At 46.2% G+C, this 19680-nt stretch overlaps 2 protein-coding genes and 1 long non-coding RNA gene across 4 annotated transcripts; 2 read left to right on the plus strand and 1 right to left on the minus strand.

Annotated features, from left to right (window-relative positions):
• Window positions 1-441: 441 nt before the first annotated feature.
• Window positions 442-3264, plus strand: si:dkeyp-38g8.5 (uncharacterized protein LOC568385 homolog). The gene is made up of 4 exons (XM_064319326.1): window positions 442-882; window positions 1082-1175; window positions 1376-1463; window positions 1748-3264. Exons 1-4 carry the CDS (start codon window positions 843-845, stop codon window positions 2507-2509), a joined length of 984 nt encoding a protein of 327 aa, XP_064175396.1. The 5' UTR covers window positions 442-842; the 3' UTR covers window positions 2510-3264.
• LOC135245936 (epiphycan-like) lies at window positions 2813-16487 on the minus strand. The gene is made up of 7 exons (XM_064319324.1): window positions 16178-16487; window positions 13789-13991; window positions 7847-8267; window positions 4863-5021; window positions 4459-4661; window positions 4148-4243; window positions 2813-3825 (listed from the first exon to the last, which is right to left on the minus strand). The coding sequence occupies exons 2-7, from the start codon at window positions 13984-13986 to the stop codon at window positions 3655-3657; spliced, it is 1248 nt and encodes a 415-aa protein (XP_064175394.1). The 5' UTR covers window positions 13987-13991; window positions 16178-16487; the 3' UTR covers window positions 2813-3654.
• LOC135245941 (uncharacterized) lies at window positions 5412-9013 on the plus strand. Of its 2 annotated transcripts, none has more exons than XR_010327466.1 (3): window positions 5412-5646; window positions 6407-6479; window positions 7862-9013. It is a non-coding gene; the product is annotated as an uncharacterized LOC135245941 (long non-coding RNA). The 2 variants fall into 2 exon arrangements; XR_010327465.1 differs by having other exon boundaries at window positions 7872-9013.
• Window positions 16488-19680: the final 3193 nt, after the last annotated feature.

Raw genomic sequence — 19680 nt, forward strand, 5'->3', positions numbered from 1 at the left:
AGATTTATTAATGAAGATGTGCATATTATTCCAATAACCAAATTGTCATATATTTGCCTATGACATTTTGAGGTTAATCAGGCCTACTACAAAACAATTAGCTCTAAGAAAGGACTGTTGTAACTTTTATTGTGAAATGTCCCGCTCTTGTGGTACTACAGGATGTCACTGTCTTTCAGTTGGTACTAGCTCACGCTCTCGTTCTAAGCGAGATGTTCCCTGCTAGCTTTAACAAAAGGTTTGTGCTAAAATGCAGTGCATATGTAGCATATTGCGAAACCAAGACACTGTCGAAAAAAAACACAACACTGAGCCCAAAATAAATGATTACATACACTGTGGAGCTATAATGTACATTCATGTGCCAGTTAACGAAATAATCAGGTCGACCAGTTAGCTGTGTAGCTACACTGTAGTTCCACTTGCTATCATATATCTCTATTAGACCATTTTCTACCTAGCTGGATTACAAACAGAACGGTGGTACTGGGTTATATTTCATGAAATACAACACGACGTAGCGTGCTAACTGTCTGCTAATGTTAACTTCGAAAAAAACTACAATCCAACTGAAACCAGACTCAACCGCGGAAGCCAAAGACACCGGTTTGGCGAAAGTCAATAAAGAGTAGAAGAATTTGACCAGGCTTTCAGGCTCGTTCGTCCCGTTCCGGTCTTTCATTTCATCCCTAATAGCACAGCACACTTGCACCCGACGTGGGTAGGGCACTATAGAAAGCGGAAGTGGGCCTCCGCCATATTTACCGTGTTGTTTCGGCGTTTGCGAAGCACACTTCTAGTGCCCTTCTCTGCATCTTTTATCCACACGAAGGGCACGAGCGATGGAACCCAAGGATGCAGCCATGATATTCCCGTATAAAAGTAAGCGACACGATAACATCATTTTATTTCAACTTTGTCTTGTAAAAATACTCAATTCCCTCATACCCATTTTGAAACGGCATGGCTATTGTTATTATTTTGGATTTATTTTAGCAATTGAACTGAACTGAATTGTTGATTGTTGGCTAACTTTAAACGTTAAATGTGTGCATTTTTAAAATGCTTGCTTAAATGACAGTGACAGACGAGGACACAGCAAATTTAATCAAATTGCGGGCGTCAAATGAAGCGCTCTTCACGGGGAAGAGAAACGCATCCAAGATTGCATGGAGGTAAGTAGCTGTAACTTCGGCAGCCGGTCCATTCATTCACTTAATTTCCTCTCATCCGTGTGAAGATGTTACTGTTTGGAAAAGATAGGAATAAGCATGCCTAAGCATACTGTTTTTAATTAGAATAAAATTAATTATTATTATTAATATTATTATTGTGTTCAGCATAATTGAGCAGCCTCAATGCGTTCCCCTCGCAGGGCAGTAATAAAAGAGATGGGCTTGCAAGGGAAGGTAACTTCTGGCCAAGCCAGCAAAAAGTGGGAAAACTTAAAGAAGAAATACAAGGTACTGTGTGTGTGTGTGTGTGTGTGTGAGAGAGAGAGAGAGAGAGTTTGTAAGTGTGTATGCTTGTGTGAGTGCATGTGCGCGTGTGTGACTGTGTGTGAGTTTGTGAGTGTGTGTGTGTGTGAGCAGGCATGAGCCTTATGATAATTCACACATAACTGTAGTGCACAGTGTGCGCATGATCATGTTACGCAGGCTGATCTGTGATAGGTCAGCGCTAGGCGCCCTGTGTATAGTATCTGTGTGCAGTAATGAAACACTGTGCTCTGCCCGTTGTCTCTCAGGAGCTGAAGTTCCCTCCTGGAGGAATGGGCGCTGGAGCGGACATCACCGCTGCCTCCTGGCACTGGTTCTACCTGATGAACGAGGCCATGGAGGGGCGCCTGTCCGCGAGCGCCCCCGCCCTGTCCACCGTGTCCTACGGCGAGGACGAGCCGGACTCCCCCGGGATGGTCCCGTGCCGCGCCCAGTCCCGAAAGCGGCGGAGGGAGGTGGAGAAGAGCGAAATGCTGGAGTTCCTGACCAGCGAGGCGGGAAGGGAGGAGAGTCCGGGCATGGAGGTGAAGGAGGGGGACTCCCTGGAGATGTACGCGGAGAGGGAGGAGGCAGAGAGCGAGCGGGTGGCCCTGGAGACGGAGCGGGAGAGAGTGGGGCTGGAGGCGGAGAGGGTGGGGCTGCACATACAGAGGGCGGGGCTGGAGAGGGAGCTGGCGGCCATGGACAGGGACCGGGCGGCGCTGGAGCGGGAGAAGGCGGGCGTGGACCGCGACAGGGCGGCTGTGGAGCGTGACAGGGCGCTGCTGGAGAAGGACCGGGCCTCCATGGAGCGGGAGCGGGCGGCCATGGACCGGGACTGGGCCCTGCTGGAGAAGGAGCGCGCCGCCCTGGAGCGGGAGAGAGCCGGGCTGCAGAGGGACAAGGAGGCGGCGAAGCACGGAGCGCTGGAGGTGAAGAACGACGCCCCCGCCCTGGAGCTGGACGCGGAGTCCCTGGAGAGGCGGGAGAGGTTCCTCTCCTTGTTTGAGAAGCTCATTGAAAAATTGTGAGAGAATAAAAAAACACACTGATCACTCTCCCAATCGGCTGTGTAGTCCTGAGCAGCCACACGGAAGACCCAAATGTACAAAAGAAAAGCCCCAAATCCCCAGGAGATCAGCCTGCTGCATTTAAAACTGCGATTGCCAGACTTTCAAGAGTGGGTCTTTGTATAAAACAGGATCTCTGGCGTCGGGAGGGAAGAGAACCATCTCTTCTAGCATCTGTGTCCTTTTGAATAACATTTGCAAAGCCATTATTGTCTTTTTTTAGATTGTCTGCGCCAATCTGCTCACAATGAAGACGTTAAGCCATTTCTGTTCTGGAGAGGTCGTTTAAACTTCTTTATTCAAATGTGGTATTTCAGTACAAATCACAGATAGGCCATAGGCTTAACCCCAACCATACCCCACCACTGAGTCATACAATAGCTTTGGCTCATCAAAGCACAGTATATGCTCAAAATAACACTTTTCTTTGTAATATACCAAATATTGCAGCTCCTGTAAAAATTTCCCAATATATATTTTATATTACAGACTTTACAACTGTTGCTTGTGTATAAATGCTTCTTTTATTGCGTCAGCCATTCAGTTTGGGTCAGTAGCTGGTCATTTTTGTCCCGCTGTTATCTAGATTTTTCTAAATGTTTGTGTGAATTGTGAAATGACCTCCAGAACAATGTGGTGATCGGAGGGATTGTGAGTGGAAGAAAAACAACACTAATGTCTCGTTTGAGGAGTAAAATAAAAAAGGTGTAAGCCGATGCGTCTCTTTTCCCCTGTGTGTTTGGGACTGGGGAGGACTGGTTTAGTGACAGTCTCCGTGTCTGTAAATGGCGTCCTCCAATCGGCAAGTAACTGGACTGTAGCTGAGCATGACAGTATTGCTAGTGTGTTGTGAGTGAGTGTGTACAGTATGCATGCGTGTGTATGTTTGTGTGTGTAAGTGTGCATTGTGTGTTCGTGTGTGTGTGTGGGGTGTGTGTGTTTGTGTGTGTGAATGTGTGTGTGGATATATGCGTGTGTGTGTGCATGTGTATTTGCGTGTGTGGGGGGTTGTGTGTTTGCTTGCGTGCACGTGTGTGTGTGGGGGCATGGGTGTGTGTAGGTGTGTGGGCATGTGTGTGTGTTTGTGCGTGCGTGTGTGTGTGTGCTTAAATTAGGTTGCCTATAGGAACACGAGGCAGGCAGATGTAGGCCTGTGGAGTCTTGCTAAGGTTGATGGGATTGCCATCCAGTCTGATGTCCTCCAGGGCATTGCGAATGTAATTAAAATCTTTCATGTTGCAGAAAGTGTCCTCGTGCATCATCTGGATGTTGTTGTTCTGGAAAAGATGAGGATCAACCAACGAGAGAACAGCACAATACGCCCGAAAAGCTGACAGCCGGAAGCCTAAACACACAGAAATACCTTAACACTGAAAGGCGAAATGAACTCCCATAGACAGACATCTAAAGATAAGTAATAAAACTTGTTCCTTGTCAGAAGTGAATCGACTTTTTCTGCTGTCATCAGGCTGCATAGAGGTGCTAAATCTATAATAAGTGGGAGTACTGCATATGGCCACTAGATGGACACATTTACTCAGAAATGAGAGCACTGTACTTGTACCATGCCCTGGGTTATTGAGAAGGCCATTGGAATACCTGTAGATGCAGTGAACGCAGACTGTCCGGTAGTGGCACAGGGATGTAGGTGATGTCATTGTCAGTCAGGTAGAGATACATCAGGTTTTGCATGTCCTAGAAAATGGTCCATTGCAAACACATTGCATTGCATTATAACATACATCACAATCACTTGGAAGACACTCAGGAATACCAAAGTATGATGTCACAAGATGACATAAAACCAATTTATAATAAATTAATTGCAAAATTAGTCGAACAAACCAACAATATTCAGACCTGAATTAACGCTGAACATTTTCCTGTGAGTGGTCTTGTGTTCCACCTACCTTGAAGGCCTCGTTCTGGATGCCCTTGCTGCCCAGACGGTTGTGGCTGGCGTCGATGAGGTTCATGGTGGCAGGGAGAGCGGGCAGCTGTGCCAGGCTGTTCTCCCTCACCAAGAGCTCGTCCAGGGCGGGCAGGCCGAAGAGGGCATCCTCATCAATCACCGAGATCTGGTTATTAGTCAGATCAATCCTCTTCAGGTTGTCTGTGGCAACAAGTAAAGCAAAATGAAACAAATGCAGATAATACAATTAATAAATAAACAAACAAAGGATTGAGTTAATGAATAAAGTCTGGGGAGGCATGCGGGCTGACCCCCCCCCAGCTTCTCAGAGCCACAAAAGCTCTTTTTTTTACCCTTGACCCCCATTTCGGTTGCTTCTTTAAGTAAAACAACAGCACATACTCATATGAGCAAAGTCGGATTTGTTGATCTTGGTTATCTTGTTGTAGCGAGCGTAGAAGTGAGTGGTTTCTTTGGGGAGGGGGGGCACGCTCTTCAGCTTCACGTCATCACAATACACAGACCCCCCCAGGCAGGTACAGAGCAGACAGGTTGGCAGACCTGGCACAGGTGAGAGGGGGTTAAATTGCGTAATAACCTTTTCATCATTCACAGATACAAACAGTTTGGTGCTTTCAGGGTAAAGGTCAAAGAAAGACAGGTGTGCTCAATACAGATTAGGAACTAATTTCATTTCAATTACAAGTTTAATAATTTGTTATAACTGATTTTAATGAACAATGATGAACAATTTTGAACAGTGAATCTTTTTCAGAGGCCTGTTCTTCCTGAGCCAATACAGAAGGGCCACTCAACTCCAGGTCTGCTGGAGGAGTGTCTGCCGGTATATGCTCCAACCACTCACTACACCACCTGATTTCACTAATGAGCTCACTTGCTGAACCAAGCAGGTAAAATAATTAGTGAAATCAGGTGGTGTAGTGCATGGTTGGAGCAAATGACAGTGCATCCCGCAGGACCTGGAGCTCCCCTGCTTCACCAACGTTAAGAAGTGAAGCCGTTACCTTTTAAACTTGCGGCCACTGAATGTTACCGCGAGGCGCAGGTGTAGCTGCGCGTGCGAATAATTTAATCATTGTCCAACGGCTATCTATCTACTCCGTAATAAACCGATTCTTAAACACTGACATTCCGCAGTCTAAATATCCAGATTAATTTAGAGGTGGTGAGTAAGATAAATTTTAATTCACTTTATGTCCCTCTTTTTGCGGATATCCTTGTAAGTGGCCGCAGGTTTCATTCACACCATGTTGTACGCTTAATAGCAAAGTTAGCATAGCTGCTACGGATAAAATTTCCTATTTTACCCGGTGGTCTCCGAGCAAACATAGACTATCCATAGCTACCTGGCTGCAACAGGAATACTACATTGCTATATTCAGTGGGTTAAATTGGCCTTTCCGATGTTATCGATATTTTCCACTTAATGGCAACTTTAATTGTTAATCAACAGCTCCACCGGTGACTGTCTGAATAAAGTAACGTTAGAATGAGCAGTGTCGGATAACTTTCTCCGTAACCGAGTGGTGTGTATTTGGCGACAATGCGAGTAAACAACTGGTTTGCTTATCGTGCCGTGTAGTTACAATGTTATAACTCTTATCTTACAGCTGGCCTCTCATGTCGTCTTTTCAGCGAGGATTGTAATTAGCTGGCTACATAAAAAAAAAAAGTACTAAATCGATTAGGCGCTGCACGTCTTGAGTTTATTTTACAGCTCTCTCAGAACGTGTATGTTAAACAGGAAATTGTCTTGTTACGTGACGTCATATTCGTTTACTTTAAGTTGCCATTCATTCAATGTTTATTCTATGATGTCTGACTGTTGTATATTACTAGTTGCAATAAATAAATAAAAAAGAAAAAAAATTCATTCATTATGCATGATATGTGACAATTCAGCTTTCTGTCACTGTTTCCGCCAGGCAGTCTGCAGTGAGACAACCCAGCATGGAAAGACCAAGACAATGACAATGTCCACCCTTATGCCTTCAATCGGTAAGCATTTTCTATGTCGAAATCATATGTGCCTTTTCAATGCACTATGGTTCAATAGGTTAAAATCAATAGCAGTTGCATACTGAATTGTACTATGACAATGTTGTGTTTACGAATCAATTCGATTGGTCTTGTGCAGAATTAACATCGCTGATTTGTAGCTGTTAAACATGTATTGCTCATTGACACCTTACTTTCAAAACTCACAGGGTTGCACAGATTAACAACTGTAATCAGTTTAGTCAATCAGTCCATATTTTTGTTTACTGCCTTTAACAATCAATTGTCATTCAGCGCTTAATTGTTTGCCTGGTGACTGCAGTCATCTCAGGCTGTAGAATAAGTGCCGCAGGGCTTTGATTGGATATAGGTGTGGATTATCAGGGTGCAAGAGAAGCTTGAAAAGGTAATGCCAGAGCCCGGTTTCGGTCTCCCACACACAGTCTTGGGAAGACGATCCTAAAGTTTAAAACTGAAGTGATCCCGGACATGCTGCTAAGCTGCTGGAGTTTGGGGGGGGTGATGTGAGGGCGAAGGAGTTGAGCCTGTGGAGTTATGTTGGGTTTACATTGGTGTGTAATGACATAGATTTGGGTTGTAACGTATTACAGATGAACAGCATTTAGAACATGAGAACTGGGTTACTAGTGAATCGCGTTTGGATCAGGAAAGCAATGTTAAAGGTGAACAGTGTTTGGATCAGGTGAACAGTTTTGCTGGTGAACAGTATTACAGGAGAGCAGAATTTCTGGTGAACAGTATTGCAGAAGAACAGTATTGCAGGTGAACATTATTGCAAGTGAACAGTATTGGAGGTGAGCAGTGTTGCAGGTGAGCAGGTGAACAGTATTGGAGGTGAGCAGTGTTGCAGGTGAGCAGGTGAACAGTATTGGAGGTGAGCAGTGTTGCAGGTGAACAGTATTGGAGGTGAGCAGTGTTGCAGGTGAGCAGGTGAACAGTATTAGAGGTGAGCAGTGCTGCAGGTGAGCAGGTGAACAGTATTGGAGGTGAGCAGTGTTGCAGGTGAACAGTATTGGAGGTGAGCAGTGTTGCAGGTGAACAGTATTGGAGGTGAGCAGTGTTGTAGGTGAGCAGGTGAGACAGTATTAGAGTGAGCAGTGTGCGGTGAGCAGGTGAACAGTATTGGAGGTGAGCAGTGTTGCAGGTGAGGCAGTATTGGAGGTGAGCAGTGTTGCAGGTGAACAGTATTGGAGGTGAGCAGTGTTGCAGGTGAGCAGGTGAACAGTATTGGAGGTGAGCAGTGTTGCAGGTGAGCAGGTGAACAGTATTGGAGGTGAGCAGTGTTGCAGGTGAGCAGGTGAACAGTATTGGAGGTGAGCAGTATTGCAGGCAGGTTTGGTACTGACCGTCCTGAGTGTCAGGGCCCATCAGGTCCCCAGATTCTCCGGAGGCGCTGGAGCCGCTGAATATGATTGGTCCACCGAGTGCACTGGAGCCGCTGGATGCGCTAGCTTCGCTGGAGCCGCTAAATGCGATTTGTGCGCTGGAACCGCTGAATGTGATTGGTATGCCAGAGCCGCTGAATGTGATTGGTCCGCCGAGTGCACTGGAGCCGCTGGATGCGCTAGCTTCGCTGGAGCCGCTGAATGCGATTGGTGTGCCGGAGCCGCTGAATGTTATTGGTGCGCTGAGTGCACTGGAGCCGCTGGATGCGCTGGAGCCGCTGGAGGAAAAGGGCATGGGAGGAAGCTGCTCATCCTCTTCCTCCAGGGAGGCGGTGGAGGCTAAGTAACTGTCCACCAGGGGGGCCAGCGCATCAAGCTCTATCTGCAAGCAGAGACGCAGTGAAGTCACTCATGGCTTTGCTCAGTTCACATGCTGTGCTGCACAGCTCTTCCCTGTGGAGGCATGGGGGTGACCATTTTAACATGTCAACGAGTTGCATCATTGGAGTTTACTACCAATCATATGTTAGTGCATCTGCCATTGTTTACTGAGATGGTTGTACTCCTGTGAAAGGCTGAAATCCATTGTGCTGTGATAATGTTAAATATAACCGCCGTGAAGCGCAGTGCATGGTGTGAAATGCTGCAGACTGTGAAGGTGAGACGCCTGACTGGAAGCAAGCATTTGTTCTGTTCCCATTGATTTGTGCTTTGTTGTATGGCTACCCTAAGCCAGTCTTGCCTTATTGTGGGTGAGATACTCTGAGGTGGGCTATTTCCAGGCAGCTTTAGCCCTCTCATTCTCAGACTGCAGGAATATTTTGAAGCGAGCTAAAAAAAGGTGCTGGTGCTGAATAGCAGCGCTGTATAGTAAAAACAAGTCCACGTTTGACTCACTGGAGAAGGACACACCTTCACAAAACTGCCAACACGGCATCTGACTGCATAGACCATGATCTCAGCCAGCTGGGCGGCTGCAGCCCCGCAGTTCTGTCTCTGACCACACGGGGACGCTGGGCACTCATTCTGGGTCTCAGTAAGCAGCAGCAGCTGCCTGCTTTTTCTCTCCGATGTTTGTAAATCTTATCCTCTCTGCCAGACAGCAGTGGTCCTTGTGGAACCAAGACACTCATGGTAGCAGAAAAACTCATATTTCACTTCATAGAGACCAGAAGAGCTCTTTAAGTGTGTGTGGAAAAGTGTGAATTATCTACATGGTCACTGATTAATCATATTATACAAAGACAGAGTGCAGACTCTGAACTGCACAGGTACTGTGCATGTTGGCTGCGACTGCTCGGCTGATCGTTTCTCCCCTGCGCCTCTTGTGGGATAATGTCACGACTGAAAGAGAAGCTCGTTTGTTAAGTGTGCCGGATAACTAGGCACCGAGGGAGCGATTCTACAGGTCACTGCCTCCATCTGCAGATCACAGTTTCAGAAATCAAATTAGTCTTATTTCATTTGTGTAAAAATGTGTAGAACTGGAGCATGTTTGTCTCGCAGAGGTTTTCCCTCAGGGAGGTTTTAGCAGATGTGTAGATCGGTGAGGCAACAAGGGGTGGCTTTGACTGGTCCTCTGAAGCAGCCTGGGTCTGTTCAGTGTGCCCCCTGCCCCCCGAACACCAAAAAAACAGAAGTAAATAAAACACTGAGTCAGGAAGTGAGTGCTGGGCTAATACAAATGTCCATCGTTTTTAAACATGCGGAGAGGGATGGGCCCAGCCCCCAGCCCCCAGCCCCCAGCCCCCAGCCCCCAGCCCCCAGCCCCATGCCCTGCTCTGCAGACTCAGGCAGCATCAACAGGGGCATTCAAATGGCTCTCTCAGCCTCTGTAGCAGCACCACCACCACGTTGGCCCACACATCTGGCCCTTCATGCACCACATCTGGGCTTTGTGTCCGACATCACTGTGCTTACACACACAAACTGCTTTTCTGCTTGTTTTCACTTGTGTGCTGAGTGCATGTGCACTGTGTGCGCGAATCATCTGTCTGTGCATACACGCACAAGCGGATAATGGTTTGTGCATGTGTGGTGTGTGTATGATGGGCATGTGTGATTGTGTGCATTTGTATGCATGTATGTGTGCGTATGTAGTGTGTGATTGTGTGTCTGGGTGTGCGTTGGTTGCATATGCGTGCTTGACACTGTGTGTCGTCTGACTATGTAAATGAGCAGACTCAATTGTGTGTACAGTATATGCATGATGTAGATATATTGCATGTAAGTGCCTGTGGGGATGTGTGCAACATATGTGTGGCATGCATATGGTGTGTGTGCATGCATGTGAGGGCGTGTGCTGTAAATATGTGGTGTGTGGGGATGTGTGTGCTGCTCGCATGGTTGAGGCCAGAGTCCTGAATGTGGAAACACACTGTGTTTGCTCCAATTAAAATCAAGTTAAACTTGATCTCAGCTCAGAGGTTAGCTGGGTTCATTTAATTTATTTTGGCCAACAGGAATATGAACAATGAAAATGACTCCTTCAAAGCTTACCGCATGCAGGGGATACCACCCCAAAATCTAAACAAATGCTGGGGTTGCTGAAAAATACATCCTTGTTTTTATGCAGCAATGCTGCTGAAGGACCAGGACAATGGTAAAAAGAAAGAAGGCATTTGTGTCGCATGTGGCCTTAATCAGTGCCTTTTGCAAGAATGTGTTCTGTGAAGCAATAAAACCTGCGCAGTGCATGCATGAGTGTGGTGAGTCTGATCAGTGTTGTTTCAGTGAATACCCTGCAGATGAGAGTCGTGTGTGAAAAGAGCATGTCTCCGTAATCTCCATGCCCCCCCCACAGAGTAGCTCACAGAGAGAGTGAAGTGGAGAGGGAATCCTGGTATCTTTTAAATCTCCCACAGGAAACGGAGAGGACTACAGAGCAGTGAGGTCTGCCGTTTGTGAGGCGTTCATTCGCGCGGTCTCAGCTCTGGGCAGATACAGAGCAGCGTGTCTCTCTGGCAGATTTTGCTCTCGCCCGTTTCCCACCGAAACTCGACACGGCGAGGAAAGGCTCTTCCTCCTGCGCCCTGTCAGACGGCAGTGTGCTGCAGCCTGAGATTTCTCAGACGCTTGTGCACAGTCACTGGGAGGCCAGTGACAGCGCTTTCAAGCACACAGCACAAACAGAGAGTCCCTGGACTCCAGAAAGCCCCCTCCAGCCTCCCTCCCTCCCTGTGCTGCCCCAGCCCTGGCCGTTTTGGCATTTAGAGCTTTTCTCTTTCCAGAGCAAATGTGGCTACACCTTAAACTCATTTTCAGTCCCAAATGGACTGAGCTGATATTATTTTATGATGTCATTGTGAAGATAATTAATCTGTGATTGGATGTCCATATCCTTTTAAGTGCTCTGTGGAAAGTTGTCATAAATTTTGACACGTCAAATGTAGTTTGACTGACTTACTGTTACTGTTTTTGTAAATCAGCACTACTGACTTTGTCTCCACATATTGTGTGTCATTACTGTCACACGAGTTGTATGTCGAGGGGATTGTGTGGGTTGTCTAACTGCAGTCAACATACGGATCGGTTTAGAGGTTTTTGGCTTTGACTGTTGCTTTTGAAAATTCAATCCTGCTGCCTATTTTTGTTTTAAAAAAGAGTAGAAACTGGCACATATTCTGTTTGAGAAAGTCTGCTATAGTTTCCTCCTTCCAAACCTGCTTAGCAGATGGTCCACTTAATTTCCAGCTCTGTCTGGGCCAAAGGGCACTTTTGGCAAGGCCTCCCCTCTTTCCTGAGTCCTGGTTCAATCAGAGATTTTTGGCTTTAAGATAACTAATCAGCAGCAGAACCATTTTAGGTCCTTGTCAGGCACAGATTGGAGCATGTGTGACCAGATTTGGCGCACATAGTTCAGGTTCCAGGCGCATTTCCATCACTGATTCAGTCTCTCTGTGAGCTCTCGTGTGACTGATTCTGGCCTACTTAAATCAAGCAACGTCCGTGGGCTGTGCGACTGCTCCTCCCATCTGCTTTGCCGTTTAAAACTGCAGAAATGGGTCACTGGATGGGTAGAGGAGCACTAAACCATGGCTAATCATAGCCAACATCTAGTTGAGGAAGAAATGATACAGACTGCGCTTTTTTCAAGGCAAACTTCATTCTTTGGCCACAAAGCCCTGGCACTTGACATCAGTATTAACTTCCATCCAGTTGTACAGCTCTGGTCATAAGAAATGCACTGGAAAAGCAGCAAATGTGGCTCCAGGTTGTGTTAGCCTGATTCTAACAAGGGAAAGGGCTATAATGAGCCAGCCTGGTTCAGCTGTACAGTGGGAAAGGGCTATAATGAGCCAGCCTGGTTCAGCTGTACAGTGGGAAAGGGCTATAATGAGCCAGCCTGGTTCAGCTGTACAGTGGAAAGGGCTATAATGAGCCAGCCTGGTTCACTTACAGTGAGTATTAACTCCGTCCAGCTGTACAGTTGGAAAGGAAATGGCCACCTGGATTCAGCTACAGTGGAAAGGGCTTAATGGCCAGCCTGGTTCAGCTTTTACAGGGAAAGGGCTATAATGAGCCAGCCTGGTTCAGCTGTACAGTGGGAAAGGGCTATAATGAGCCAGCCTGGTTCAGCTGTACAGTGGGAAAGGGCTATAATGAGCCAGCCTGGTTCAGCTGTACAGTGGGAAAGGGCTATAATGAGCCAGCCTGGTTCAGCTGTACAGTGGGAAAGGGCTATAATGAGCCAGCCTGGTTCCAGCTGTACAGTGGCAAAGGGCTATAATGAGCCAGCCTGGTTCAGCTCTACAGTGGGAAAGGGCTATAATGAGCCAGCCTGGTTCCAGCTGTACAGTGGGAAAGGGCTATAATGAGCCAGCCTGGTTCAGCTCTACAGTGGGAAAGGGCTATAATGAGTCAGCCTGGTTATATATATATTTACACTGCTCGGTAAATGTGACCCAATTCAGATTTTTTGCTCACATGTGGCACAAATTGTTTATGTGTTATGAACATGTAAACAGAAAAAAATCACATGGAATCAGATATTTTCAGATCAGTTTTTGGCCACGTTCATATGTGGAAATAAATCCGATAGGAATCATATCTGCCAATGCGACTGACATCGAAACGCACAGATCAGAATTTCCCAGTTACTGCAATTCGCACGTAATTAAAATTGCGATATGGAGAGTGGCTGTGCATGTGATGTAAGTTACACATCATTCAAAATGCGATATTCTCATACTTTTTTCGCTTTTGAATGATGCGTAACTTGCATCACGTGCATAGCCGCTCTCTGCTGGTAAACGGGAAATGTTAAAGAAGTTAGATGGAGGATGAAGGATCATCCCAGTGGGGATTACGTTACGTATGTGGGGCGAGGAGTCTGTATAGGCCAAAATACAGGGGTGTTCATCATGGACCTAAGACGCTTCAAAAAACTATTTCTTGAATTATTATTTGTCTCATTTTGTGTCCATTGTAGATGGCCATATGGCCAAGGCGGCGTGGTTGTTTACTTCCGTATCAGTAACCAACCCCTTACAGGTTGTTTCCAGTGTAAAGTCTCGGATATGGGTCACTTCTAAAAGGAGATGTAAACAGGCAAAAAATCTGAACTGGGCATCAAGACCTGCGGTGGAAATGTAGCCTAAGACTGCATTGAAATGAAGCCCAGAACCAAACCCAGATCTTGGACTAAAGCTATATCGAAATGAAGACTGCCACCAAAGTCAAAGCGAAGACCACGAGAACACCCAAAACCATAACAAAAAGCAGGACCACACCTAGAGACCACAACTGAAACCCTAGCCAAGACCAGAGACTAGACATACACAGAAAAGAAAACGAAGGCTAAGACCAAAACCAAAACAAAAGCATTTTCCCCCCAAGCTGAACGTGAACGCATGTTTTTTTCTTTTTCTCTCACTGAGTATGTGGAAATGGTCGGTGTTTACCTGCAGCTCATCAGTCGGCAGTTCATCGATGTAGCTGTAGAAGTCCTGCCCCTCCGAGGTCAAGTTTTCCTGATCTACGTCATAGCTAGCAGAGTCATACGTGTCCGGCTCCACCTGCCGCACATGTCTGGAGAGCCCAGCTGCCTCCGCCCTCAGGACACAGAGTCCCAACACCAGGCACACCAAGGTCTTCATCATCCACCCTGTGAGAGAGAAAGAGCAGGATCATTAATATTCATCAGTGAAGGTCGAGACAAATACAGAGTTCTCTGCAAAAAGCCTTTTAGAACCTCTGGAGAGTCAAAATACAGAAAAAAGCCATTCCCATCTGCTGTTTTTTATTTGGGCACCTGAAGCCTCAGGGCCATCCAAAATGACTGTGGTATTTAACAAGGTTGCCTGTTAAGTTGTTTTGTTGGGTGCACTGCTGTGACATGAAAGGGCAGAGTCCGTCCGTATAGCCTACATCACTGGAGGCTGGATGTAAATTCCATCCTGTGGGATTTTAGAGGTCTTGTCATCCCCCTCACAGATTGCGCTGTGTTGGCGGTGATGGCTCCAGGTCAGGTCGCGGGTCAGAGGTGGACCGCCATGAGCTGTGCAGACAGCAGGCCAGGAGCTGCCTCTGTCTAGCAATCCCACAATCCTCCACGCTCACTCATAGTTATATATGCTTTCCCAGACTAGACTTATTTTTCTCCTCCATCTTAAAGCTCAAACCACTTGCTTTGCATTTTGTGATATTCACCATTTTCCTGAAAACTTGATGCATGTACTCAGAGTTGAGTGAAATCAGCCTGGTACATTTTGGAAAACTGAGGTCAATTGAAATTGAGTAAACTGTGAGGTCCAGACATATGCGTGCCCATGCGAATCCCTGAAGTTACGGCAAGCGAGCCTACGGCACTGAATTACACTGGGGTCTTTCAGTGCAAACACAAACAGCCCACACAACACAAACTCCCTGTTCCATCCAAACTAAGATGGCCGCCGCAGGAGTCTCTGAGGAGATGAGCTGGGCCGTGGCTGTGCTGAGCCTGGGACGCTCTCTGCTGGAGCGGTTCAGCTGATCTGAGACGATAATGCAAGGCAGAGGAGGAAAGCCTCTGTGTGAGGATCAGGGCTGGGAGCTCTTTGAAGGGGAACACTGAGCGCTGGACTGACAGCGTTGTCTGCAGATCTGAACCCCTGACTGATAGGGAGTCAGGAGGGAGGCGCCAGAGCCAAAAGCAAACGGGACAAACCGCGGAAGAGGGGAGCTGGAGATGCGGATGGGGGGGGACTCTGACAGAGGGCCTTTATGAGAGATCATCCTGGCACGTCTCAGCACGCTAGCTCAAAATTCCACCAGGGCTTGTGGACAGAGTGCCAGTGAGTTAGCTCTGAAAGCAGCGGTTTTAGCCCGAGGCGGGGAAGTGTGCTATCCCCGCACATACAAACTCACACACGTGCGCACACAGACATGCCTTTCACTCAGAAGACCGTGTTATGACTTCTACATCACGACAACAATTACAGACTGATTTGTCAAAGTGATAAATCCATGCTGTCAGACAGGTGGGGAGTCCCTTAAACCTTTCGGCTGGGTGATCTGTGTCCACACGCGTGCTGTCTGTCGGATGTCAGATACTAACAGTGTGCTGTGTGTGAAGCGTCTGAGTGCACGCATGCATGTATGTATGTGTGTGTGTGTGTGTGTGTGTGTGTTATCTTTGGCGTCATGTCAGCTCCTGTGTTTTTTTTGGCTGTAACCTGGACTTCCTGGATATTCAGTGATTTTACAGTTTCTTCACTGGGGGGTGGGGGTGCTGTATTCTCACCAAAAGGATCTTTCATTATTTTTCGTAACATTTTCTGTTATTGCATTGGGTCTGCAATATAATTTTTTTAAACTATAAAAATGAAAATGTATTGCTAATATTCTGAGTTACATCCTTACAGCATGTTCAGAAAAATGAAAGCAACCAGTCATTCAATAACTTTTATTCCATGGGCAAATATTCACACCACCAAAAAGACCAAAAATGCAAAGTCTTCCTTCCTCACAGATCAACAAATCAATTAAATACTTCCAGACAAGTTCATAAGAAAAATAACAGATGCTAAGTTTCATCATCTGAAGTCAACAGGCAAATGTCCATTGGGTGTCCACAACCTCATCATGCTAAATTTAGACTCATTTTACAGGTTAAACAAACACACGCAAATGGACCAGAATATCATATTGTAGTGGGGAAAATATTGCCCTGAGTAAAGCACACATCAGTTTCCCGATGCACATGCAGCAGAGCAGCACAGATCCACAAGCCTCATGAAGGCTTCTAACCAGCTCCCACCAAACTCAGATCAAGCCTCAGAGATAAAAAGTAGGGAAATCCACAGCGCTTACCTCTCTCTCCTGCTCTCCCAAATGCGCCTGGCTGCTGCGCTGGTGGCGTTGAGGGTTCAGGGGACCTGGCCAATGGCGAGGGCTTGCTTGGGATGAAGGTGAGAGGGAGGGTGGCGTGTGTGTGTGGATGTGGGTGTGTGTGTGTGTGTCAAGGTAGGCACTGACACAAGTGGAAGTCCAGTGCTTGCTTTTAGTCAGTCCACACCATTCCCACGCACACACAAACTGCTGTAACTCAATATACAGACTCTCCTGGACCCCCAACCCCAAATGGAGAAATATCTGTTTTAATCCCAACCCAGAAGACCTTTATTTTAGTGAGGGGGGGCGGAGGAGGCATAACTTAATATTTAAGTATGAAATGTGTGTCTTCCTGTTCCTGAGGTAAAAATATGGATGCCGTTGCTGTCCTGTGCACATCTGCCTGGCCTCCTGAACAATGGCGTTTCTGTGATGAACCTCTGCTGGTGTTCGGCAGAGGAAGTCCTCTCCCTGGTTTCAGAGAAAGGGCCAAGAACACTAAACTCTTATCTGTGTCTGCGCTGGGGGGCTGGACCGGGCAGGAAGTCCAGCTTTTATCTGCTGGCTGTGTCTCACTGTAGCAGCAAACCCACGCCATGCCACAGTCTCATGCCCCCCCAGTCCCTGCTGCTTCAGCTGAATTCACAATATTTCACTTTCTTGAAAGAGATTGTATGTTATTTCTTGTTTCCATGGGAAATGGAGTCTATTCCCCATAGATTATTTTGAGGAGACGGGTGGTACTTCCTATTTTACCATAGATTTCCTACAGGAGATTGGGTGGTACTTCCTATTTTACCATAGATTTCCTACAGGAGATTGGGTGCTACTTCCTATTTTACCATAAATTTCTTCCAGGAGATAGGGCGTTACTTCCTATTTCCGTAGTTATCAAGCAGTATGGTTTCCTATTTTCTCAGAGGTTTCCTCATGCAGATTAGTGTATTGCACTTTTCAGAGAAATAAGGCCAGACTTGCCTCCCTATAGAGACAATCAGGTTTTATTATGTTTCTTTTGTCCATGTAAATTATTCCCGGTGACAGGCTTTAACATGTCACTGTTGTGGCAGTCTACAAGAAAATATAAAAAACAATAAAATGAGCAACATTAAGAGCATTCATTTTTGTGTACAATGCAACCACATTTTAAAATCATTATCTTTTGATTAAAAAATGTTAGAGAAGTAGGTGACTGTTGAACATCCCTCTAACTATGATGATGTATTGCAGGTGACTTGCTCATAGAAGCGCAGAAGGATGGAGGATGTGGGACTGAACAGGGAGGCCCTCCATGGATCTTCTGGAGCAGAAGGGCTCAGCCCTGATTTTGGAAACAGGATAATGGAACCTTCAGTTCCCCTGGGAGAAATATCATTGAGACCGCGTGGAAGCTCTTCAGATACGGTATGATAAAAATGATGAGCGTAAAGGAAAGTCAGCACTTTCGTTAATGTACCATTTCATTTTTAAGACACACTTTTCTGTAAAAATCATGAATTTCTCGCTGACCCTCTACTCTTACTTGTGTCCAGTTGATTTGCAAACTGTGAAAGAAACAGCCAATAGAGGAATTTCTGAGAAATCCAGAGGCTTTTTAGATGATTATCAGTCAAATTATCAATCAGCTGGCTAGACTTCCCCATGCTGACCGAAGGGTTAGTGCAGATTAGAGATCACCTGTTGCAGTTTTACAACCAAATAGGATCATTTTTCTGTAGTGGCAGAAGTTAACCTGAAAACTATTGTCAGTGTTCTTTTATATTTCTTTTTTATAATCATATTTTTTGGCCACAAATGGAGAGTTGGGCTCTGACTAAATGGCATTCTTAGTGTTTATAATAAGTTAGCTGCTCATTTTCATGCTTAGACCATTTGTTTTTTCATTCTCTGGCCAGCTAGCTAAGTGAGTTATTCAGTGTGAAGAGAGATTAATGAGAAACGAATGTGGGAGAAGGTAGGATGTTACCTGGATCAGGGGGCAACAAACCTGAACAAGGAACAGCTGCAGCAGGGCTGAGGGCCTCTTCAATCTCATTTCCTGTTTCCAGCCAGCTTACTACACATTTTTCAAGTCTTAGGTTCTTTACTTTTTAGGTTTTTCAATTTGTACTGTCACAGGTGGTGTTGATAAAAAAAACTTTGTTGAAAAATAGGAGAGCTGACATACATTGCTTCTCAGTTTAAGTTTGTGACTGGGAGCAATTAGTTATATATCTATCTGTACATATCAAGCTAACAGGTAAGGAGGAAGCAGAGGAAAGACAGATCACGGTCATGTCTGTAGTTACTGTCGTCAAAAATAATTAATACAAGAAGGTCTCCTCAGAGATACCGCTGTCCCTCCTGTATCCATAGAGATGTATAGAGGTCATTTCACAACAATATAGTGTCCTGGGCCCTAAACATAGGCTTTTCCTTGGGATGTTGATAGGAAAGTTTCTACAATAAAATTTGAGAAAAATGATGAGAATGTAATAGAAGCCCTATCGAGAGTTATGAGTACAAGAAGATGTTTGGATTGGATCATTGGATCTAGCAATTACCCATGATACCTTGTGGCCTGTGAAGGGTGCAGTGCTCAAGCTGTCCTCACTAGGCAATGTGTGTGTTATGGTTTCTGTGTCAGCTGTGGCCACAGGCAGTAAACACAGCTGATGGATGGGCCAAAGGGATTAAAGGCATGCAACTTTAAATCGACTGTTAGGAGGACAGAAGACTGAAGTGGTTTTGGAGCAGAGCTCAACCTCACTGGGCATACCTGTCCCATAGGAGCCAGCTCATTACACACCAGTCATGACCTAAATTCTTCCAATCAGGATAATAGTACTCGGGCTGTTCCTCCTGATGATCGTGTCTGACATTCAAACGAGTGCCATTCTCTGTTTTACAGTTTTTACCAATTATGTTCCGTATATGTGCTACATTTTGCTATTGAAACATCTGCATGCTGCCCTACTGTTGAGATAAAGGAAAGTACACCTGGGAACTACTCTCTCTCAGCCAGTTTTGGTTATTAAAAACGCTGAAAGCCAAGAGGAATACAACATGCTCTGTTCAGGAAGTGTGTAGTGTGATAAGTCAGTGATGTAGATTTTCTTCCCTCATCTTTGGGCTGGTTTCACGGTTAGCTCTGGCACTTGGTTGCACTTTCCGGTTGATTTGTGTTGTGGTATTTCATGAAAAATCTCCACATGCGGTTCTGATCAACCACAGAAGCAGACTTCAAAAAGGCGGTCAGGCCGTCGTTAATCAGGGGTGGGGGGATCCGTCAGGGCGGGCTGCGGGAGAAGGGGGACCTCGAGTTTCTGAAGAACTCACTCACATTCTGCCACACGTGCGCACCACTCAAATATGCGCATCTTTCCAGTGTAGCGCGGTTCACGGTGTCTCTGAGCGTGATCTCCCATGTGGAGCGCACTGCTGGGACTGGGAGTGCAGCAGCGTTGCTCCACAGGGGCTGGGGGGGGGGGACACTGACGGCT

This window comes from Anguilla rostrata, chromosome 19, assembly GCF_018555375.3.
Source record: "Anguilla rostrata isolate EN2019 chromosome 19, ASM1855537v3, whole genome shotgun sequence".
Taxonomy (NCBI): domain Eukaryota; kingdom Metazoa; phylum Chordata; class Actinopteri; order Anguilliformes; family Anguillidae; genus Anguilla; species Anguilla rostrata.

What these genes read in the sequence shown, in the direction of transcription:
- si:dkeyp-38g8.5 (XM_064319326.1), top strand. Translation starts at nt 843, where the DNA reads ATGGAACCCAAGGATGCAGCCATGATATTCCCGTATAAAA. An exon ending in CATGATATTCCCGTATAAAA is followed by an intron (nt 883 to 1,081) that starts GTAAGCGACACG and finishes CTTAAATGACAG; the next exon opens with TGACAGACGAGGACACAGCA. An exon ending in GCATCCAAGATTGCATGGAG is followed by an intron (nt 1,176 to 1,375) that starts GTAAGTAGCTGT and finishes TTCCCCTCGCAG; the next exon opens with GGCAGTAATAAAAGAGATGG.
- LOC135245936 (XM_064319324.1), bottom strand. Translation starts at nt 13,986, where the DNA reads ATGATGAAGACCTTGGTGTGCCTGGTGTTGGGACTCTGTGTCCTGAGG. An exon ending in TGCCGACTGATGAGCTGCAG is followed by an intron (nt 8,268 to 13,788) that starts GTAAACACCGAC and finishes CTCTGCTTGCAG; the next exon opens with ATAGAGCTTGATGCGCTGGC. An exon ending in ATCCGACTTTGCTCATATGA is followed by an intron (nt 4,662 to 4,862) that starts GTATGTGCTGTT and finishes TTGTTGCCACAG; the next exon opens with ACAACCTGAAGAGGATTGAT.